The sequence below is a fragment of the Dufourea novaeangliae genome, unplaced genomic scaffold (assembly GCF_001272555.1).
Source record: "Dufourea novaeangliae isolate 0120121106 unplaced genomic scaffold, ASM127255v1 scaffold47, whole genome shotgun sequence".
Classification (NCBI taxonomy): domain Eukaryota; kingdom Metazoa; phylum Arthropoda; class Insecta; order Hymenoptera; family Halictidae; genus Dufourea; species Dufourea novaeangliae.
Genome location: NW_015373920.1, coordinates 696,932 through 722,131, shown reverse-complemented (window position 1 = coordinate 722,131; position 25,200 = coordinate 696,932). Strand labels below are relative to the sequence as shown.

The following is a 25,200-nucleotide window of genomic DNA, read 5'->3' as shown; positions in this document are numbered from 1 at the left end:
TAGACAAAGGCACGACTCTTGTCTATTGTTTCGTCGAGACTGGAACGTCTTCGTTGGATTACGATTCAGAGATCGACTGGGTGGACTTTCTGCGAGCATTCAGTTTGAAATCGATTCGACGAAAAGCTAACAAGCGTGGAAATGTACCGATCGGCCGTGAAGGTTACGCAGTCGCCGATGGGGTGTGCGCGAGAGCAACGTGTCTGACCTTTGCTATTTCGTTCCGCGTGCAGTTAGAAAGGTGCAACATGCTGAAACAGACACACGTACGCGGGACACGTAGACTCGTTTCAAAATTTCCCGAACGCCTGTTTCCCACCGTCGCGTCCACGTTCTCGATTTTCATTCGGTCGCGGAGACAAAGCGTGTCACGCAAGAGGCCCGTTGCTGGGTTTCACGCGAGGCAGAATTTGCATAAATTCGCCGTTAGCCTGTATCCTCGGTGTTAGGTGTTTTCAATTACTCGCGGCGGCAACTGTGGATCGTTCTGTGCGAATATCGATCCGAGATCCCGATACCGTCGGCGTACACGTTCCTGCGGGCAAAAATCCCAGACAATGAGAGGCTATCTCGTAAATCTTCCGGGATATCGCTCGTAAATTCGCGAGGCTTGTTTGCATTCGGGACGCACAGAACGGCGGTGGTGGGTGTCAAATCGCGTGCAACCTTTTGTCAGCGTTTCCACGCGAACGGCTGGTCGGATCGTGATCGGTTTTGCTAAATTTTTTATTCGATTCTTGCAAACACAGTTGTCTAAAACACAGTCGACACACGACCGCCCAAAGTCGCAATAGTACCGATGAAAAAATCTTGAAAAGTTAAACGTTAACGTGAGATATTTAAATTGAAATACTTTTACAAAGGAGTCCGTTTATCTGGACCATCGATAAATCAAGGTGGGCGTTTATTTGGGACAAAGTTGAAAGAATAAAACCTAATCAAATGTATTGTGTTTACCTATCTAGGGATAGCTGCTTAATCGGGCTAAAGGACGGTAGTCCCGATTGTTCCGACATATCCCAAATAACCAGGATCTCTTGTATACATATATACAAATACAGGTACATAAATTCGAAATATAATTCCTTTAAAAAATCCATCGCAATTCTACCAACAAAAATCGCCCGAATTGCGACAAATCGTAAGAATCTGGCAACTCTGATCATGATTGGAACCGTGCACGGTTTCAGTGGAACGAGACCGTGCGGCAACGACGCGCGATCGACATGGAACAAGTGGAATAGGACGGTAGAGATCGGACGCGTGGCCCCGTCGAGGTCTTTCGGATACTACTCCGATCGGGTCGACAAGTTGCGACATCCTTTTGATTTTTCTTTCTATCGATTACAGGTGACACGTTCACGTGGAAGTTTCTCCTCCTCCCACAAGGCCTGATAGGTGTAACCCAAATCGAACCACGAACCGCTCGTGAACCGGGTTTTACGAGACGTGAGCCTGACGCTTCTTCAAATTCCTCGGGCCACAGAGTGGACGTAAGAAAACACGGTCGATTATAAATTCCCCTTGCATCGCGTTAGCGGTGTCTCGAACCGTTCGAGAGCATTTTCCATGGGAATATTCCCGTGTCCGAGACGTGTTTCGAAAGCGCGCGGTCTCACTCTCGCTATCGCGATCCGGGCATAACGTTATCTTTTTCGCGCTCGTTGCCCGACACGGTACGCTGCGCACCCACGTAAACGTTCGACGGGACTGAGACACGCGCGCTGGAACGGACCGCGTAACGAGGTGAACGGTTTCAGGGGACGTATCGGGGACTTCGAGCAAGCATTTTCACGATGATAATAATAATATTTTATTTATAAACGGGTTGTGAACCCTTTGGAACAACATACAAGTATATAGAACTCTAGAGGACAAACGAAGAGTAGAAAGAAATTCGTAGTTATCGAAGAAAATAAAAAATGACGGAATATAGAGCAAGAACAGAGTAAAAACTATGATGATCGAAAGGAAAAGTATCATGAAGTGGATACAATGTTAAAGTAGGCGAACACGTTGAGAAGATGATACTTCCTGATTGAATAAGATAGGAATACGAAGTACGAGTTGTTAACCCGGACATGACGGAACTGGAGCGATAATCGTTACGCGACGTCGCCACGTTTCGTCACCATGTAATACCAGGATGATCTCGAATTCTTTCGGCGTCGCCGACGGGGGACAGCCGCGTGGAAAACAAAAGGGGACTTTCTATGGAAAGCGGTTCTACCCGAGAAGTCGCGAGGTTGTTACCGTTTCGTTCGTACAAAATGGAAATTAACCGTTGCGCCGCCGGCTTGGTTATTACCCAGTCCTTGGATTCTAAGCATTACACACGCGGGGGTTCTCGCAATTAATAACGGTCGTGGACTAACAACGAGACCGTATCACGTGCGGCTACCCGGGAATTCGTGCGGTTCAGGGCTGGGAGTCGGTAGAAATCAGCGAACGGGGATCGTTATCGCTACTGTCGATCGTTCGGACTTTGTGTGTCTCTCCCACTTCTATTATATTTTCCAGGTAACGGCCATTCGGATATTCCAATCGATTCTATCGATCTATCGTTCTCTCTTTCTCGCGTCCCAATTAATTTTCGGCACGCGCAACAACGCTCATTGTGTTCAAAAACTGTGAAGGCTAGGAAAGCGTTCGTTGGCCAACCGTCGGTCGGCCATCCTCGATTTAAGGTGAGGCAATCGATGCCTCGTAGATCGCGCTGGAACAGACGCAGCGACGCGTCCAGAGGAGAGATATATCGTGTTGGGTATAGTATACCCTATACTCGACGAACCGCTGCTGTCTCGCGAATGTCCGCTCGCGTGTCAACGTGGAAGTCGCTGCGCCCACGTAATCGACACACACACGCGTCGACGTGGCTGTATATCAGGCTGGTGAGAGTGTGCTGCGACCGCCTTCAATCTCGGTTTCAATTGTATCAGCTGACCGCCGAGAATGGCGCGCGAACTGGTTCGCGTTTTCGCTTTCATGATCGAAACGTTGCTGCGCACCGAGCATAGAGTACACACTTACGGAACCTGATATTATAAACAAAATGGAACGAAGGGTTTCTCTCTCTCTCACAGAGGCTTTAATTGAGACTTTACACCGGTGATCGGGTCACCCTTTGGCTGTCACGTCACTTAAATATGGATGACACATATATTGCAAAGAGGCTGGATTATTTAAGTACAGTTAAAGAGTTTTTGCGTAGAATTAAGCTCTATTAGTAAACTGAATTAACCTCTATTATGCAAAAAGGTTCCAGCTTTAATACAAATTATTTCTCAAAATACAAAGCCGAGAACGAGTTCGTATACCTGCGACAAGCCGCGTCGAGGGGTGCGTGGCCAGGAGGGGTTTCCAAGGGTTGATTCGTGGGAATTACCCATTGTATTACTCCCACCACCTTCAAACGTATTTTTAGACAGCAGAAACAATAAATGCGTGTAGGTAGTTTACTCTTGCTTGTCGAGCAGTGCACATCAATTATGGAAAGTCTTCTAAATTCAAAGGTGTTTTGTAGTTTATATTTAGAACTTTTATATTCAATTGAACTGTCCATCAAGATTAAGTGATAAAGAGTGAATAAAAAGGATTACGAATAATAAGTGGACGAATAAGCAGACGGAGAAGAAGAGTACAACCCCTGGACCCGCGTGAAATTGAAACCGAAACAGCTTCTACGAGTGCTTCTGCGGGAAAAGCGAAGAACACCGATATAGACAAGTCAAAGGTGTTAGTAGTAACCTATTATTTTTGCGTAACACGAGGGCCTCCGTGTCTCGACCGGTTGGAAAAAAGCGGTCTCGACGATCCTATCTGTGTATCGTTTACGCGTAATCCGAGATCAACCGGGGAACAGAAAGTCTCTGGATAATCGTATTATCTCGGGTGCGCAGACGCGAATGCAAAATGACATTTTTCTCCTCGCGACTCTGCCGTACCTCCGGGAAAGGTTGCGGGACAGAATCGATGCGTGGATTACGCAAGTCGAACGCTTGCTTGCGTTCCGCTGAAACAATTGCCTCTGTTCCCAGCTGGAATTGGACGAGTTGCCGACAGCCGATCGTCGACTTTCAGAGACAATTTACGTGTTGTCGCGATCGGTACCATTCTAACAGGCTTTGTTCATCGACTTCTTCGATCACTAATGCCTGTCCTTCGAATTTTCCTCGATCTTTCCATTGGTTTCGCGATCGAATCGTCGACGGTAACGTCACCGTTTTCTCCATCTTCCCGAGACGCGATTTCTTTTCTCCCGTTACGCGGCTTTCTCCGCGCGAGCACCTCGAAAACGTGTAAATCAGAAACAACCCAGGGTTATCGACGTAAATAAAATTTCGCCCGCGACTCCTCGGTGCCCGTGGCTGCGATTTAAGGACACCGTTCACCGAGAAAGGAAAGCGTGCACATCTCGACGATTACCGAATGTGCCGCGTCTCGCGGAATGAAAATTGCGCAAACGTTATGTAAATTTCCAATGACGTTCCGGTTAACTCGAGGATGTGCATCTGCAACATTTCGAATTCCCCTTCCCTTGAGAGTGAATTACCGTTCCCCGAAAACACCAAAACGAATTCGTAATTCGCCTTTTTATCCACGTTTACGTCATAGAACGCAATAAAACCGTCTTATTATTATTACTACGGAATCCTGGTAGAAGGATGGTATTAATGTACTTTTTTTCTTCTGTTCACATGTTACAAACAGCGTGTAACAACTGCCTGCTAGTTTTTCTTATCGTTGATAACTGTTCAATTCACCGTGACGCAGAACTCTCGGAATTTTATCTTTCCTCTCTTCGTACTATGTATTTCACACGATAGAACCTGGGTAAATAATGAAAAGCCTCCGGTTCGTCGTTGCACAATCGAAACCTGGAATCATTTCCAGGAGCCCCGTCGAGCGATTAAGCAGAGCGTGCAGGCGACGACGACACAAAAGGCCCGAACCGATGATGCAATTGGGCCTCGCATTCGTTCGCGATCGTGCGCCGTTGAAAAATAGATCAAAGTCATGCGAGCTGCGATCGCCGTACGCTCCGACCATTTCCAAATCGGCGGGGACGACCTTCGAGGGCCGTATCGTTAGCGGGGAGACAAAAGCGGACACTGTGACGGCGTGTGTAACCGGTCGATCGCGCGTCCACTTTCGTTCAACGGCGACGAGAACTTTCGACCAACGTGAGAGAGTTCATTATCGTATTCGTTATTGACACGCGTCACCGACGTTACCGGTTCCTTAATTGGATCGACGAGCTGTTGTTACGCGACGTTACGACACCTAGACAATGGGTTGGGAATAAAAAAAGTTTCTTCCATGGTGCCCCGGTGTGAAATTTATAATAAATCTTTACGAATTTCTCGATCACCTTTCTTCATACGGGTGTGAGAAAGTGTCCGTGAACCGCGCAGAGTAATGAGGAGTCCCGAAATAATTACGATGGAATTTAAATTGCGTCCATACGGAGCAGACGTGTGGGTCGAGGGTATAAAAGGAAAAATATACCTTGTATTTTCGGCATCGTATAATTTCAGTCTCCAAAGTGTAGTACATTGAAAATCGGGCTACTGGTTCGCGCGACAAGTCGGCCGATACGTTATTAGTATCGAAGGTCCGGCGTGGCGATTTCACTTTCACGAGAGCATGGCGGCGACGGCGTGGCGTTGCGTCCGGGGTCAGAGGAGGTAGAATTCGGCGACGATCGCCAATTGGAATCGTTCTCGGGGATCCAGGGAAAGGCTGGAAACGCGTGTCTCAAGGCTGCCGAGATACCTGCGCAGGCGTTAACCGACTTCTTATCTGACTTTTAATGCGTCCTGTGTACATTCACTCGCGGAACTGAAGAGACATTGCCTTTGGTCTGGTCGATCGGTTGTATTCGCGGTCGATCGTTGAGAAATCAATCCGTCCAGCCGTCGTAGAACGTCGTTTCGAGCTTCTTTTGACGTCAGAAAACACACACGTCTTTATTGCTTCGCGAGATTGCACGGATATCCTGGCGATTTGAAAAACGTTTTCGTTCGACGTTATCCTTGCGCTGGTTTCACGCAACCGGTATGGTAACGATGTTTCGCATCCGACAGGATCGTAATTCTGTCTACTTTAACACGGTAATTACGGTAACGACGCGATTGTTTCGAATTTTAATAACCTGGACGTCTGTAGAATTTCTCAAGCAGAACCGTGGATGAAATTTTCGCGCGATATCCTCGACGTTCCCAGAAGTGTAGAGGCGAACCACTGACCTTTTCGTTCTCCGATATTCTTTCCGCGAATGATGACGGGTTAACCACACGAAAAGTCATTCCGAATCGGGCCGCGGTAGACGTCGAGATACACGGCTCGTTTTCGAGATAATTCGAATAATTAGATGACAGTTAACGGAGCCCGATATCGTGCGGTACGGTTAAATCTTGGGCTTCGTCGGTCGACAGCCAGCGTGGTGCAACACGCGGCCATGGTTATTACCGGGTCTTAATAGAACCATGGCCTCTCTAGCGCAATTTGCGTCTTACTACGTACGGCCACGTATGTCTCTTTGTAATGTGTGCCGAGTAAGAAACCAGAGAGTTTCGATCGAATGAAAAGGATTCGCTAATACGATTCGCGGTGAAACGACCGCAAAACTCATACGGAATCGTTCAGAGATCCGTGTGCCTGTCTCTCTCTAGTCGCTTGTTCTTCTAACGTTCGCTAATAGCCGACGAAATTTGATTTATCCGATCGATATTCAGCTCTGGAAATACGCCTATTCGGAATAACAAACGGGGAGTATATTAGATACCGGTTGGAAATGGTTGCACCGGCTTGGAAACGTGTCTCAAGGCTGTACTTGGATGCAAGAGGCGTTACCAGGCTTGAACTCCGAGCCGATACGTTCTATAGACACGCATACACGTATGTTCACCTATCTTGGGGAGAGATAGACCGCCGTAGACACACGAACTGCCAGGATATATCGGCTTCGATCTCGAGCCGGGCCTTTGCTTATAAGCGATAGCGTATCCGTGTATGCCCTCGGTGAATTATCACACGGAAACCTGTTACTCGTTCTCGCAGGATGGTCCGACCCCTCGGGACACACTGATAAACCGTCACCGCGAGCGCGAGATTATTATTACCGTTGTTGTCTTCATTACTCAACGGTATTATCTTGCAGAGAACGTTCGTTCTGATTCGCGATCGTAAAAAAAGGTAAACTTCCCGCGCCGACGTCCATACCGAAACGTGATTTCTCACGTGTTAACGGCGACAGCCGTGGATCAGGAAAGAAACACGATATCCTCCCGCTGTTTCCATCGATCTAACGCGAGAACAAAAAGGAACACGATATAATTGCGGTCTCTGCGAGTTCGACGCGAACGGACCGGACGATGTGGCTGGGAGTTGAACGAGCTGAAAAGCTACGGAAACTTTCGCATACACTGGGCAGCCTTAGTTGTGTTTTCGATCGCCTTAAGATATCGCGTTACAAATGATTTTATATCGCGGTCCCGATAGTAATTTATAGCTATAGAACACATGTTCCTGGGAAGTCTGTAAAAAAGACAAATGTTCTGTTCATGTCTTCCTATTGAATCTTGACCATCACTTTCGACTGGTTTGTTGGCCCATAAAAGGATCGCTATTGATGATCTATGCCGACCACTGGTTGACCACCAGTGACCGCTACACTCGACTATCTTTTTATTCTACACTCCGAACAAAGCGCAATATTCCGCGTGCACTGCCCCAGGTCTAAGGATGTTTTCTCGCAGCGATAAGTTACGAAGACAGCGCATAAGTAACGCCCGTACCCCTAAGTTTTCACGATCGTATATCTGCCCCGGGAGAGCCGCGACTTCGCGGGGTGGCGACCACAGGAAACGAGTTATACGGCGATCTCCGTGCGGTGTACTCGATCCGTAGTCGCAGCTATCGCGCCGAGGAGAGGCGGCATATGCATCAACAGCACGAAGGCGGTACGTTCCATATTTCGCCTCGATATACAGGGTGTCTCGAAACAGCTTCGACTCCCGAAAACGAGGGATTCCTGGGAAGATTTGAAACAACTTTTTCCTTAGCAAAAATGTTAATATCTCGTTAACGAAGCCTCGGATAACATTTTTGTGAAGGAAAAAGTTTTTCCAACTCATCCCAGGAACCCCTCATTCCTGACAGTCGAAGCTATTTTGGAACACCCTGTATAATTCGCCCGTGGACACACGGAGAGAGAGATACGTCCCTTCGATAGCGTGACGAGAGAAACACAAGAGGGTCAAACCGTGGAGGCTTTTTGCCAGACGCGAGAAATCCACTCCGGAGATATATCGTCGACTTGCACGGTCTCCCTTATACGTTACAGCCTCGGTCGCGATCTGCACGATTTTTGCCGGGAGTTACGACACATTTTCTCGCGAAAGTCGTCCTTCCAAGCGTTGGCTGCTGCTGGCTTCTGCCGCTGATATGCAAAGACAGAATCGTGACCTGTCACGTCGACGTCTTCTGTAACGCGAATACCTACCACACGGGGACACAGAGATCTTACGTTCGTACGTTCATTAACATTGACGGTGGCGCGCACTGCGCGCGTGCCGTGTGTTCACCGCGTGGAAGATTCATCGCGGGGGCACGAAAATTGCGGCAATTTGCTTTAAGTACCGTTCTACCTGCCGGGTAACCGTCGATTTTACCGTGAGAGAAGCATCGCCGTTTTAGGTGACGGATCACCGAGGAATTACAAGAACGTGAATAAGAACGGTCTGTGATCGATGCACACTATCGGCCAAAAGAGTAGGACCAGAGTTCATGATCTGATGGAACAGTAACTTATTACTTTGTTTCTTTAACCGTTTGCTTTGTAACATCGGGTGACGATTTTAAAATGATATTAATAAACCTGAATATTGTTCGTTTTCTGTACGTCGAAATGAAATACTATTCCACTGATGATCGACTTTTCGAGTAAATACACACTTGCGAATAAGTATCGACATCCTTTTGTACCCGAGAAATTATTGACGGTAAAGTAATTCTTGAGATTGAAGTTCTCAAAAAAAAAAAAAAATGCAAAGGGGTTAATTATCAGATCTGACCGTTAGTGTATGTGTGTTCGCTAAACACCTATCATCGACGAACAGGCAATTTTCTGACAGCGGTGTTTCGCGTGCAACCGTTCCAGCCTCGTTAGCTTCACAAATTAATCGACACATTCGTTTCTGTGCCGTCGACAAGTTAAGAATACAGTCGTCGAAACAGTTCGACGCACGGTTACGTGAGCATAGGGAATTGAAAAATGCCACGCTCTTGGCGTAAACGGGCGAGATAATTCTAACGAATGTGTCTGCTGTATAACTTTCTCCGCGCAGCTATGTTCTGGCCAATTCGGTGAACCGATTACACGCCGCCGGTATGCCGTTTCAAGGCTCCCGCGCCGCTCGAGAGCCATTTTCCTTCGGACACTTCGTTTCGCCTACGAAGGTTACACATCGAGCGACGTGTACCGAACAGGACACAAGGAAAACGGTGAGATCTGCCCGCCTGGAACGACCAGGAGATATACGGTACCACAGATATACACGTTCGATAACGCTCATACCTACACGCATAATCGTAATTACTTTCTCCGTGAATCGTACACACGCAACCGCCCGCCTCGAAACCGGAAGGAACTCGAGCGCGTTTCAAAGTCCACGTGATAGTTCGTCGTACAGTGGAAATTGCTCGTTACACACTGTCTTCGGCTACGATTTCCTCGTTTCGATCGAACCGCGACTCCCTGTGCGCAACGATCGAGCTACGCGATTCGTAATCGAAATTACAGTCCACGTTAAAAATGTAACAGTGGAAACTGCATTTTAACCCCGACGATGTCGTCGTTTCGTTCGTTCCGTTCCGATAATCATGTTACACAATAGGTCCGTGATCCTCGATCGATCCACACAGGTGGAGAACATTTTTCGATCGTGGGCAGAAAGGAAATGAAACTTCCATCGAAGGTGGAGAGAATCGATTGGAGACGTGACGTCGGAAAACTCGAAGTTAATTCCCCTTTCTACGCCCCAGTGGAAGGCCCGGGCGTGCGTGTTAACACGTTGTGTGTTACGTGCCACGCGTGTTTCTTAATACTGTATACGGTTACCGTCAGATTTCCGTGGGAGTGCGCGGGATCGGTCCCACGGATCGATCAAGGTTTTACGTTACCGATCGCGGCCATTCGAGAAAGGAACAGCCCTCTCCTTCCCTCTCTCTCTACACCTCGTTTCGCGCCTTTTTTCCGTCTCTTTTATCTTGGCTATTGTCGAGAGATCGCGCGGCCGATAAAATCTCCCCTGGGTCGCCACGTCTTTGAACGTCGCTGCTTTGTTTTTCGTAATTGGCTTGCGCAAGCTTGGTGGGTAGCTAATCGAAGGACTTTCCTATGGGGCAACAGGGTGTTTTCTCGAACACGGTTCGCGACGCTCGAAACTCGTCCTCGTGTTCCTTCTTCTACTCGAACGAAACGGTGATCGTCGATCGCAACGTGTCTTTCGAAGTACTGTAACCAAGGTAGTTATATGTGGTAACGACCAAACGGATGAATTAGGGAATAGAGACCACCCAAATTTACGACAGGACAAATTACCAAGCTGACAGCTCGTAACCATGCCTCGATTACGCCTGACTTCCGTGACGAAATCCCCTTCGGTGGTGACCCTCGAACGCGGATCCGAATGGCGGAACAGTTCGCGGACAGAAAAAAATAAATGTGCAGGTCTCGGCTATTAAATTCGGCCTGTCACTTACTGGACTACGCCTACCGGATAATCGAGGTCAGGAGATCAAGACGGGGAGCGTAAAGCAATTGTAAAAAGATCAGAAGAGGGGCCAGGATCTCGTTTCTGGGCTCGTTGCTCAATCTAAATCAATCAATCTAAAAAATTGTTGCCCGAGGGTGCCCGGAAATAAGACCAGTCCCCTCGGTTTCGTAAACGAAGGTCAAATTCTTGGGCAACTTTTTGCTCTCTCGTCGTTCATTCAGCTGGACGACGTGTCCATACGTCGCCAACGTCATCGATACTTTGCATCCGTGACTAGAGACGGAATCTTCCAAGATCCTGCGTTTATTTCCTATTTGGCTCCTCGAAGATCCTACATTACCGAACGATACAGCCGTGAATTCTTCGGACTGGAAGCCATCGAAGTATCCGAACAATGTATATAAATTCTTCTTAACACAAAACGACCGACTTCGATTTTATATAAATATTGCCACTGAAGAAAAACGCTACTAAATCAGCTCAAAGCGTCACAATAGCGCTCGCAAGAAGCTTTTTGTGCGTCCGTCCCCGTGGATTCGCTTGATAAATAACAGATTATTCAAATAACATTCTGCACACGAAAAAAACAATACACCGAACCAATGCATTTATACGCAAGATCCAAGATCGAGTTGGAGGGGGACAATAATTTATTAAACTTTGATCGGTTCGCGTATCAAGACCGAGACAACGTTACCTACCGGACAGGACACATTCGTTCGCGTTATCAGGTCGGAACATTCGCACGAACGACAAAGGAAACCGGCAAGGACGAACCGATCTCCGGGTTCAAGATATTTTTAGGCGGCTCGGAAATCCTCGGGAGCGGTGAGCCACGTATCAGCGAGTCTCCACCCTTTCTCTCTTTCCCAGCTGTTTACGAGGACTTCGAGGGAACGGGGCAAGACGTCGACCTTGAGACAGACTTCGAGTTCGTGGTTTCTTTTTTACTCTCTCGAACGCGTCAGAAAATAGCGCGAAAAAAACGAAAAGGTGTTCGTTGACGCTAGGTGAACCGCGTGAAATCCCCGTATATATACCCACGCCTTCGAGAAGTGGTACCAGGCGCATCGACGTCGCTCTTTATGGAGTGCTGCCCGAGAAGAACCGGATCTTTTAATAGTGGAACACCGGGGGTTTTGAGCGTGTTTTCCAAAATCGTAGGAATGCAAGAAAGACGGGATCAGGAATACTCGCGAGCAAGCGCTGACGAAGCGTTCGGGGAATATTTATAACGGCGCCAAACGAACAGTTGGAATGCCTCGGAACGAGTCTCGCGACCCGGTGTGTGGGTCGAGGCCCGAGAGGAAACTCGGTCGCGCGTGAAACACCGGATCGGCCCTTGTTTTTTCGTTGACGAGAGAACACATGTTGCCTCGCGGTATCGGGAGGATCTTTGACACTGGAACTGCCAGCGGTGAATGCAGTCATAAATCGTTGAAAGTACAGGCGTTTAGTAGTTTGAAATTATAGTGAAATATTAATTTTACGCAAAATTGTGGAATAGTACAATAATTAAAAATACTACTATAATCTCAGTCATCGTAATATATGCAGCCTGTGATCCGTCATTTTGACGGGTTTGATAGTTCCACTGTTAATTTCCACGGAGAAGAAAGACACGGGCAGACGGGAATGAAATCAGAGAGAGAAAAAAATCACGGTTGTGTGTTGTACCGCATGGCTAAAGCGCAATCACGGGCTCCCTCCGGCTATCTCGGCTGGGAATCTCGCGTTGAATTCTTTTTCACGGATTCTTTAATTAATTGGACCGTGCAACGCGAGCACGACGACTCGTCGTTGATCACACGCTGTCTACGCCGCGATGAGACTTTTGTCCGCGACAAAGAAAGAGACGAGAGCGATCTCACAACCGAACAGCCAGAACGATTGCGTTTGGCCGGATGAACACAGGGTGGTTAGCTTGTATACGTTCTTGGATACGAAATTCTAACAGAGAATTGGGTTGGTCAAAGTTTATGGCCAAGCTGTTTTACACAGCTTTTTTTCTCCTAATTTTTCATTTCGAACGACCTTTTTTACCCATCCGTAACAGACGGATTATCGCGAGTTCGCTTCCGCGGTGAAATGCTATTAACGCGGGGTGTGGACTCGGACGGTGTTTCGATAACATTGCTCGCCGTCTCGCCGTTTACCCGAAGATTACCGATTGTTTACGTAATAGGGCATCCAATGACAGTCTGTGATTATCCGTTCTTTACGTATAGTAACGCGGATCGGCACTGCGGCGTGCCAGTAATTACGGTTCCCGGGCCGAGGAAGAGTTTAAACCGCAGGATCGCGACTGCATTTCCTACGTGTTCGATCCATCGTCTCCCCTTTCCCCTCCCGCGAACGATCTACGATCGAGCCTAGGACGATTATCCGGTTGCACAATTTTTATTAATACGCGGTGCCGCGGAGTAAAACGGGCTATTACTACCCGAACTGAAACGCTCAGTTTGCCGTGGGGAACAATAATTTACGGCGCAAAAGAAGCTGGGTGATCTACCGAAAATCAATATCTTCGTGGTTAATTAACGGTGATTAAAGTAATATCAATGGTAGATTCTTCATCTTCGTATACTCTTTTCACCTTTTGCACTCTGCCAGAGATTGCAACATCCTCCAAGAAGTTTCGTAACTTCCAGGGAAGATCGATTTTTTTAAGTCACGAATCAGGTGGAATGAATGAAATTCATAGAGAACCGCGATTGCGGGTGAAGATTCTCATAACGAAGTTGCCGGCTGCGTAATCAAGCATCCAACACGGTTTTCGCTATCGTCTGCGAATTAAAGCGCGCGGGTGGGGGGGAGGACTCGCACGTGCGCGTGCGAAAGTGCCGCGAGTCGGATTTCGCTCGGCTCTCCCAGTCTTCAGGATCGTTCCTCGGCTTGGACAACGGCAACACACCGCAGTGAAACTCCGTTTCCTTGGTTATTTCGAGAACCCGCGACGACTACGACGAAACGGTTTGTTTGCATCAATTCGTTCTAGGAATTTCGTTGAAAACGAGTTGAAATCCAGTTCGTGTCTCCCCCGCTTTGCTCCCGGCGACGTTCTCCGACATCCCACGTTATCGCAACGAATTACGCGGCCAGCCGTGTGACCCATTGTTCTCGTTCCGCTATCGGGTTTATCCTGTTCCTCGGGGTCGACTAGTTACCTCGTCACTGGTGAACGCCTCGACGACAGAGCACGAATTCCGGCGATACGTTCCACTTTCGTTGTAAATATAAAGTGCCGAATGTCATGTAGTTAGTTAACCTTTCACCACAGACAATTCATTTTTTCGATTAACAATCCGTCAACGACTACCTTGTACAGAGTCCTCTCGATTATTGTCTGGCTTGGTCTACACGATTATTGCCGAGGCTCGGGTTTTGGACAAGAATCGAATTTACGAGGGTCTGAAGCATTTCTCCCTATACGATTATTGTCCCGGAGCGGACTCGAGTTGGGGACGATAATCGAGAGGATTCTGTAACACGTTTAATGACCCAGTGAATTTTATTTTTTGTTATCGTTCTGGAATTAATGTGCTATTTTACTGTCAATTGAAGGTACATTCCATTACATTGCTCTAGTAAAAGAAAAACTCAAGTTCGTCTCTAACGCCGAATGGTCTGTAGTTAAGGGTTAAACGGACACACGGCCTCAGTAGTCTGTTCGCACCTGAATAAGGTTCGAAACTACTCAAATTCCCGGTCAATTTTACGACCACTCGATACGTTTCTTCCTCCAAGTGTAACCGGCTCGGCGATTAGCATCGACGGGACGACAGAGGCGTAGAACGCTCGCGGAACCGTGCTCACTAGGTATTAATTTTCATGAGCAGGTTGGCCAGGATAATTGCGTTAATGCCGCGGCCTCGGTAATTGCATAAGGACGGCGAAACGCGGAATGCATGATTCTTGCGCGCCGACGCACAAAAACTACACCAGCCGAAATTTCTCTAGAGTCATCTTCATAGATGTTTTCAAAACCACCAATTTTATTACTCCGACGTATCTGTTTTTGTATGTTCATTAAAAAAATATCGAGATTCCCGTAAGTATTAATATAGAAATAGTGAAAGGCAATTGTTAATTTCAACTAATACATTATATATTCGTTTCTTTTTCAAACAAATGTTACATTTATTTTTTGAAACCGGTGTGTACACTGTCGTTAATTAATCCCAAAGTGCTGCTAAAGATAAATTGTTCATTGGTATGGAATAATTACAAGAATCATAAAAAAAAAACATGGTGACTTTATAGAAATTTCGGCCAGTGTAAACGGGGATGCCGTTCGAGTCGGCGAAAGGGAAGGTGAAACCTCGTTTCACGAGGTGCCGTGGAATGTTTCGAGGGGCAACGGGACGACGCAAACCACGCGAACACGCGCCTGTCCTTAACGCTCCCTCTAACGCCTAGATGAGATCTACGGATGTATGTACGTGGGCGGGTCAACGTGAAATTGGACGACCGTGAAAGCGGCGACGGGATCGATTATGTATGCGGCATTTAATTGCGCTCGATCGTGGCGCGATTGGGCCGATGCCCGGATTTTGTAACGCATCGACGATCCATCGAGTGTTTCGTGGACTCGATGGACATTGGTAAATGAATCCGTGGGTGTTGCGACAGACGAAATCGAGACGGTAGCTTGCGTTCTCTTTCGACTTAGAGAGTCGTTGATAACGTCGTACGATCACTGCATGATTCTGATCAAGAATAACAATAATTTTAAGATGATGCTTAAAATTGAACGTTTAAAATATTGCTTGGACACCTTATTGTTTTGTTCTCTGCACTGAGCAACGGGTCTGGTTAAAATATCCGTACATTTCGTAATATTTCAGAAGTTGTTACCTGGTTATTAATATTTTTAATGATCAATCCATACACCGGGCTGTCGATAAATCCGAGACTCGGAATTATTTTCATTGAATAAACACCACCTTAATACTTCTGCTCGCCATTCACGGCGGAAAGGTTGAAGGAACACGACGAGAAAACAATGGCAAATGTGACGGTGTATAAAATCGCGCGTCGATATCTCGCGGACTAATGGAGCAGGCGCATTACGCCACTCTGGTCGATTTCGAGATAACACGGGGAGTGTTTTGTCTCGTTCCAACGGAGCAGGATCTCGTTTAGCATCGTGGGCAGACAATCGTCCGGTATTATAAATCATATCGAACGCGCTTTGACATCCTGACCAGGGCACGTGTACTTACGCGCGCGTGGGAGTCAGTTACGCCGCGAAAAATGCTTGACCGAACGATACCGTCCACCCCGGGAACTCTCTCGCGTGCGTTGAACGAATAAAACGGCCTGAGATTTAACGAGCGAGTTACGCACACGGGCTCTAACTCATCGTTTCTATTCCACGTTTATTTACGGCGGTTGCCAGCTCGTCGAAATCGAACGCGTTTGCAAACCGATGAGAGCGAAAGTTTCGTCGATCTGGGTCTCGAAAAAATTCAGATTTCAGATGAAACCGTTTCATCGTAGAGAATTGCGTGGAGTACATGGTAAACGGACAATGTTACCTTGTTTGGTGAGAGTACGAAAAAGGGAATGGTACAATGACGCGATGACAAAGTATCCTCGAGGCGTCTGACATTTGATAATGACGGCGGCGATAGGTATCCCCGATCTCACGGATAGGTACGTGTGTCTTTGAACAATGAAGGACCTGCCACAGCTCGACCAAACATTGCTTTCTGCGTATGAAGTAGGGAAAACGTGGGTAGCCCCGGACATTTCAGTATCTTCAATACCAATCCATGTAGAAAAATAAATGATGAAGAATGAAACTGGCATTACCGAGGCCACTGAATTACATCGATGTTTCTTGTCTATTGAATGTATTGTTACATGTTCAATGAATGTAATACATGCAAAGACTGGGCACACGATGAATTGCAATTACTGATTTATCAAATTTAGGTGTAACAAAAATGTTGGAGGACCCGGAAATGGGAGACTCGTGTTATCCGAGGGCCTTCCCGCCAGTTTTGAATTGCATAAAAACAAACTAAATCCGTTCTATTTCTTTATTGATAACGAACCATAAAGTTCTTACGTTTATTTTCTGAAAAACTAACTTGAGTAGAATTTATCGATTATATATTGTTTTTCTGTTTCATTTAAGTGTCGGAGGCTACCCACTCATCCCCTATCCGTTAAAGTTTCTCGAGTGTGTCCCTTACGACTTGCCTTATCCGTCGAAATTGTTTCTCGCCCAGGCGTTGCGCCTCGACCAACGCGAGCCCGGTTCCTTGTATCCTAAGCGAACACACGCTCGAGCATTTTTCACGGTATTACGCGACAGGGGGGAGAGGCTAAAATTTCTACTAGGATGGCTGTGCAGAAAGCGCCGTCGCTCGAGAGAATATCGAGTGTCGTGGTATCGTGCACGCTTGTAATTCCGTTTCGTTAGCGCCGGTGGAACGGCATCGTCTCTGTCCGGGTCCGAGTAGGTACACAACCACCACCGGCGGTCTTCTCGCGGCTTTGTGTCGCGGCGAAACGTTTCCCCCGTGGCCATTATCCTTCCCTCGGGATTCCATCAGCACCCACACTCTCCTTGCCGCCACAGCCGCTTGTTTGCAATTACCAGGAGAATTTACCGCGGCCGTACACAGGTTATGCCACGGAGGCAGCGGCGTGTTGCCTATTACGTTCCATGCGCCGCGTTATCCATCGATGTCAGCGCCGCGAGCCGTGGGCTTCTCCGGTGCTCGCCAATTACCAGGAGAATTTACCGTGGCCAATGTACCGATATCAGTTCCTCGACTCCGGCGTCCATTATCCTTGGACCGCCAACTGGTTGCACGGTCGTCCCCCGCAACAACGGCCAACTATTTCGAGCCTCGAACGAGAAAATAAAATTGTCACCGGGATTTGTGAAAATCGTAACGACCAACAGCTCCGTTCAGCCTCTTATGGTCTTTCTGAATGCGAAATAACACTTGATTATCTCTCTGGTTCGAACGAAAGGTCGATCCTTTGGTATATGGCTATTAAGAGGTACCCTCGTGAGCAAACTCGGCTTCCGCTAGGAGAAATAGTGGCGTAAAAGAAAAGTCTCCTAGCACTTGCTAAATTTATTTCAAGTACCGAAGAAAATGTTAAACCGAATATTAATTTGGCATAAATTTCAGTAACTCGCAAAACTAAATGGTAGGAAGCCCTTCGTCTGTGGACTGTAACTATATTGCCATGGGCTGTAGGGGAGTAAAATGGCAATAAGTTCAGAGCTCCCTCCATGCTAAATTCTATCGTCGTAACCTCTGCTTCAGCGTCTGCGCAACAGCTGAAGAGCTGAGTGAATTTGTGTTCTGGAAAGTACGTATGAAGGGGAAGTGCCTCGCGTGGCAATATGCCTAGTGGCAATATAGTTAGTATTCGGAATGGAATTGGAGATTCGATGGTTGAGTCTAAGACGTCTTGTTTGTTTATGGGAACGAAGCATAGAATTTGTCCGAGGTAGTTTTGCTGCTGACCAAAAGGATGTGGATTAACGCAGCGTGTTATATACCTGTTACGACTGTGCCTTGATAATGTGCGTCTGCGCTCGCCTCGTAAAACGGTCGGAACAATACGCGAACAGAAACGGTTAATCTCGCCACGAGAGGCGGTCGCATTACGCGTCTCGGAGCCCGACTATCATTTTTAAGTGCCTCGAACGATCGATCGACGAACACCCCGAGCCATATTTGGTTTCGCAAATAACAGAGCTTGTTGCACTTAGGCGGTACGGAACGGCCGCTTCTGATACGAGTTTGTGTGCACAGGCACGGACGTTAACGCGATCTGAATTTGAACTTTTATCAGACATATTTGGATAACTATACCGATCTTATGGTATGTACTAGTCATTGAGGTACTCTGTTCGTAATCACCATATTCGACTCGAAAATACTCTGTCAGATTTAACAGTAGAACTACCAACGATAAACATATATCAATTTCTATCGGATCGATGAACCTGACAAATCTTTGAAAATATACAAATATATAAATTAACTATATATGTCCTTTAACGGCGTAATATTATTATTGTCTTAGGATAATTACGAAGTGTGTGAGTGCAACGCGGGTGCGCTTTGGAATCCCGAGGAAAGGATAATAGCCGGGAAACGATGTTCCAGCGAGTAGTATCGTGTTCCTTGCGTTATACCAGCCGCGTACCGGTCAAGGTATCGATTTTAGTGCGCCTCCCGGGTATAATTTAAGCATCTGGCAGTCGACGGATAAAATATCTGCCAGGTGTATTACAGGAACTCTTGTAATCCAGCCGGTTAAATGAACAGTAACCTAGGGGGGAATTAAAGTCACAGAAGATGCCTACGCGATCTCTGTGAAAACGAGAATCCTGATCCGCGAAATAGTCGCGTCTCCCACGATCGAGAATGCGCACGTTTGATGATGATTCGCGTCGAACGATCTGTCCAGTGAAAATGATCCGGGACGGCACTCCGGTCTGTCGTGTGGGAACGCGAAGGAAACAACTTTTATTCCCCGATAATTGGAACGATTAACGAGCTGATTTCTCTTTTACTCGGAACCCACGTCAGCCGAAAGTGATACGAATTTTCACGAAATAGGCACTTCCACGGACGGGTTGCTCGTCCGCGAAACAGACTGGAATCTTGCGAATTGTCTTGTTAATTAGCGAAGACGTTATCTCGCGATCTGTCTTTATTGCTCGACGGGCGAAAAATGTATACGGGGAATAACACATATTTTACAATCGTGTTTGTACCATTTCGCGATGGAAGAAGAATTCGTATAAATTCTTGTGTTCCTGAGCATCGAGCTCGGAAAATTATTACGAGATTCTCATGCGTTGCGATAGAATATCGTGTACAGGGTTACGTGGATAATAAAACGGTACTGGAATACGCGTGCTTTTCGAGACTTTGTAGGTTGTCGAAAGGAGGGAGAGAGAGAGAGCGGTGATCGTGTAGACTATTAAAGGGCCTTGTCCCGTTGCTCGTGGAGGCAAGTAAGTAATACTGAATCGTGGTTCCCCCGTGGTGGAGAGCGTTCACCATTTCAATGTTATCCGGTACGATAATAGAAAAGCGGAGGGGGCCCTCCCCGGTAATTCATACTGTTTCCACAGAAGAAAAAAAAAGAATACGTCCGACCGGTTTAAAGAGATTTCATCGAGCCGCGCCCAGACGCCACCTAAACGTAATCTCGGTAATATTTCTAGCCCGAGTCCTTGACGCCGTGGTTGCGGATCGGGGGCGGATAAATTACGGGGCGTAAACGTGCCTCCTGACAGTAAATTACTCGATAGACGACGGACGATACCGTGAAACAGCGACGCGCCTACGCGTGAAACCGAATCTACTTCCATGACTCCTAGGATTTCGCAGGATCTACCTGGAGAGGGACAAGTTGAGCCACGAGCGGCCACCGATTAGGATCTACAGTAATGTCTCGATGAGTGCGACGTACTTGGGTCCAATTCTGAGCATTCGTGGCAGGGCGGAAATGTTTCAGTACCTCGTGAATTTGTTTCTTGCCCGAAGTCGAGCTTCTGCTTAGCTTCTGTTTACTCTGTTTTAATTGATTCCACAAGGACATCCCCCAGTGGTGGAAAAACCCCCATTAATTACCCGGAATAATGATCGCTCGATTTTGTTACTTCATCGTCCATCGAGTACCGCTTTGTTTTCCGCGAAAGAGAATCGTATTCTAATTCCTCCAGGATTTATTGTCGGATAAGAGAAGGAGGGGGAATCGATCGAATAAATTTGAATACCCGTTGCGCAGGCACGTGGCCAGGCTCTCAGCTGTTTTCACGGATAACGTCTTCGGTACGCGCCCGTAGAGGTGTACTTCTGCCAGGTGAGAGAAGAAGAAGAAAAAAAAATCACAGCAGAATGTCAAAACCACCGTCGAAGGTCGGATTCCACGCACCCGCGCAGCATTCTATTATCGAGTTGCCGTCGTCACAGTAGTGCCGCCCCGAAGGCGAAGAGAATGTCTCACGACAGATCCTACTATTGGATCGTGCACGTAATCCATCGTCTTGTTACAATAACAAGCATTCGTTTGAACGGAGTGCATAAACGCCGTCTGATCGAAGCTTCGTGAGTTCTCTAGGCTAGTCGTAGGAGGTCTGTCGAGTAAATCTGAAAGAAACCGCGTTATCTGCATTGCCCTTGTAGCGATTCGTACAACTCCCTTTGTAATTTCTATATAAGCATCGATTGCCTAACCGTCGTATACTTTAATATCGTTCCGCCTATCGGAACGTTTATAGGCGGATGTACATACGTTACGGGATACAGGTACCTTTGTAACCGATGAAAACAGATATCCAATTGTATCCAGAGTCGCGAGAGCACCGGCCAACGGTGGCGAGTGATTTCGCAAAAGGATCGTTTCGATCGGCGAGGTTTCAGGACCGCGTCAGCCTTGTTACCGAAATGTACTACAATGCTGTTAACATTCCCCTTTGTCTCGATCTCCGACACACTCGTACATCGAATGCAATCGGTTTCGCATCTTTGAAACCGGTTGCATCTCCGACTGCAATACCTACTGCCTTCGCTCTAGAATCTGCCTACGATCGACCGAGGCTTTATGTTCTCTAGAATCTGCCTACGATCGACCGAGGCTTTATGTTCTCTAGAAAGAAACTCGAGTCCCACCCCCCCCCCCCCCCTGGGTTGTTTTATTGTTACAGCGTAATTTTTGGAAATTTCAAGTCAATTTGCTGCCGGTCGTTGCGGGCGGTGTCCGTTGATTGTTTGTTTCAACGATCGACGGCAAGCAACTGTTGCAATCGAGCAACACGGGTAGGTGGTTCTCGCATGCGAAACGATCGTTTTGCGAAATCCTGGGCTGCACGACGGTGGCCGCAGACTCGAACGGAGGCGCCTCGGTGAATCGACGAAGGATTAACAGCCGCGAAATTGGATTGTTTGAATTCGTTGGTCCCGGAGTCGACTCACCGCGAAACGCTTTGTGAACACGCCAGTAAACCGAAATTCCCTACAGTGACCTGGATAGGCCGCGAACCGATGTAACCGGTCAAGTGAATTCCCTTAAAGAGAACCGGGGACGGATATTCAAAGCGATATCAAGTATTCTCGACGCCTACCGATAAGAGGCCGCTCTAACGAGTAGCGGATTTTTCCGAAAGCGGATCCAAGCGAATTAAGCCGATCATGGCTATATTCGAGGAAGCATTTTAGAGCGCGCGTCACCGTATTTGGGGCGAGCCGAGGGAACCGCCGCAAGAGGGGAAAAAGAGGTTCACCGTGCACCCTTGGGGCACACCCTCGGGGATCGCAACGCGCGCAATCCCTGATTTCCGCGTGTACCAGTTATCCAACGACCCGACGCGTTACGTAAACTGACATTTTCGTGGCTAATGCGAACCAGCAAAACTGGCGAGTCAATCGGCGAGTCACCGAGTTTACCGGGTTAATCATCGTTTTAAATATTCATTCCGAATAATTGTCCCCGCATAAAGGGCATTTGTTAACAGGTGAAGTGTAAAATGCGTGAGCAAATGATTACGATGATCATCGAGCCATTGTTCGTTTACTAAACCACCTGTTATTGCAACTGTAAATGAATAATTTCGTGAAACCTGTTTTGGAATCTGTCTATAATTAGTTTGCGATGCTAAACAACCCCTTTTTATCGTTTTTTTTTTTTACGATTCACGTTAAAATCAGCAAAATATCACTTTCGCGTTATGTGACGTAAACCGTTCCGAGATATTTAAATACAAGTCTTGTTTCGCGCCGCCGTTCACCGCCACGATCGGTTTTCCTCTTCGACCTTCGAGCGTGCTTTAAAGACAACCGCGCGAAATCGACTTCTGCGCTACAACGATCGCATAATGTTTGCTTACGGTTGCGGGGACAGAGTATCCTGGACTATGCGATTCGTAAAATGGGCGTCGAAGTCGCGAAGAGAAAAAAAATAATATGCATATATATGTGGCAGGAATGGGATGGTTATGCATTCAGTGACGCAACGAAGCCAAAACATTTTAGCAACTCGAAAACTTGTTTCGTCGATCTATATAAAAAAACCAAGCGCAGAAACTGAAAAAAAATTCGGCACTCACCCACTCTGGATATGACCACCAGCAGGAGCAACGCACTGCTCACGATGATCATTTTCGTTCCTGTATCGTTGATCCTGGCCGTTGCTTCTTCGATGGATCACGTAACGACGCGAAGATGCAAAATTTGTCCAAAGTATTCTGGGGCTCTACTCTCAGGCCGAAGGGTGCGCGGCGCACATACGTGTAAAATACCGCTCGCGGAAAAAAACTGAATGATAAAACCGGTGGAAAACCGTGCGCGATCGCGGCTGTCTCCGGACGTGTCCCGATGATTCGGTGGATATTTCCTCTAGTTCCCTTCCGTTTTAATCGTGGATTACGTTTTTACCGAGCTCGATCTCGGCCGAGCGAACACTGGACGATTTGTGGCTGGCTCTTCGCGCGCTCGAGAATTCGGTAAAAATCCACCGTGGGGGAGAAAAAAAAAAAATACAGGGTAGGAAGGAGCAACAGCTTCAATGTAGCGCCGTTCAAAGCCGCGAGAGCTCCATCGACGTCGCAAAACATATGCTACGGTCACGAAGAGAGAAAGGTGACTGGGTATACGCAAGGCGTGCTCAATACCTCCTGTCTTCTTGGCATAGTCACCTTTCTAGCAAAGCAGCAACAAAGAGGAAGGGAGTGTTGGTTGCTATACACCGCGTGGCCACCACCATTCCCGCGTCCGCGATCACCCAACGCGACGATGGTGGTGGCTGCCAACCGTTGCTGGTGGTGGTGGTGCCCCACTGCCTAATGGTGGTGGTTACGGATGGTGGTGGTAGCCACGACGGTACACCGATCCCGGGTCGCCTTCCACGGACGAAATCCGCCTTCCTTCGATCAAATTTTTTTCCCCATCTGCTTCTCGTATCGGTAACCCTGAAACCGTTCTCGACTTACGTGAGTAGCAAACGCGAGAAAAGTTGTTGGCATGGTCTGCAACGGAAACACGCCAAGGGTTAGTTCCCATCGTCTATGAAGGCACACGACCGTAAAGTTGGCTAAATTATTCGTAGCTTCCCGAGACGACCGAAGAGTAAGCTTTCAACGGAGTATTGCGTTTCGTAAAGTAGACGTCTTACGGTCCGGGCGGTTTACGCGCGAAGTGGAAAATTATGGTTCAGTATCTTCGTTACACGATGGGATTACGGTACCCCCAGATTTGTATAAAAACTTTATTTCTGTTTTTTTTTTTCGGCCATATAAAATCATCAATATTTGTTCAAATACACGTTACTCTGGCGCAACAAGATTACATCGACGTTCAGCTTCGAATTAAATTGAAAACCATCGATACGCTAAGGTAATATTCAACTGTCTATGTATAATGTTAAAATACCCTTCTTGTTAGAATTAAAAGTAATGTTTGGTACACCGTAACACCACATCGCCATAATATCTTCTGTTCGGAACAAAAGCGATCATTTTTTTTTTTGCACAGTCCCGTACCTAATTAAATTCATGGGGGGGGGGGGGGGGCGAAGAATTTGCAGGAAAAAAGAAACAAGTATCATGCATTCCCGCCAATCATCGCTAATCGTACAAAGTATCGATAATACAGTATCATAAGGTGAAAAAATAATTATGTACATAATCTCATAATTTACGTTCACCCTCGTTTCGTATCGAGGGAATAGCGTTCGATAAAGAAAAAATGGGAAAAAGCGATTCTTCGTTCCTGCTAACTCTTCGAACATCGAAATCAGGGATACAATAAAAAATATAACATTTCACGTAATACACATTATGATGCGCAACGTTCTGGCGACAGAAAAAAATGCCACTGATGGAATTACGAAATCCTTTTGAATCCTGCCTCCAACGATTACGAATATATCACATGATAATTATGAACGTATCACATATACATATATATGTACATCATTCTCTCTGCATATGTCCGTGGAAACACAAATATACGGCCATCGAGTTTACTTATGCGAATCATTTACTTTTCCTTCGGGCGTTCCAATGTAAATGAACGTAAACGACTAGACGTACTTGCGATATTGTCACAAGTAATTTCTTACTTCCTCTTAAAGGTCTCCTGAGAGCTCGTTAGAATGCAAACGGAACCGACGAAATGTATAAGATCGATCGTGCTCTACATCTATCGCGAACGAACAAAAATCAACGCGAACGTTCTTATATATGGAGTAATATGCAAAACCTTGGAATACTTTCTGCGTATATGATTATAACTTACGAATAATCTGTGCCCCGAATACATAGCAAAACTACGAACGTTGAGAAACAAATCGAAATATTATCATGGAGTGAACCTGCGTTTAGCGAAACGAGGCGAACGTTGACTTTTTCAAAGCTTACGCGATGAAT

General features: G+C 46.9%; 1 protein-coding gene across 1 annotated transcript in view; it reads right to left on the bottom strand.

Annotated features, from left to right (window-relative positions):
• LOC107194459 overlaps positions 1 to 22,933 on the bottom strand; it is a 49,664-nt gene extending 26,731 nt beyond the window's left edge. Inside the window, exon 1 of the mRNA XM_015584082.1 lies at positions 22,882 to 22,933. Within this exon, the coding sequence (XP_015439568.1) occupies positions 22,882 to 22,933 (52 nt within the window). The remainder of the gene's footprint in view (positions 1 to 22,881) is intronic.
• Between the last annotated feature and the right edge of the window lie 2,267 nt (positions 22,934 to 25,200).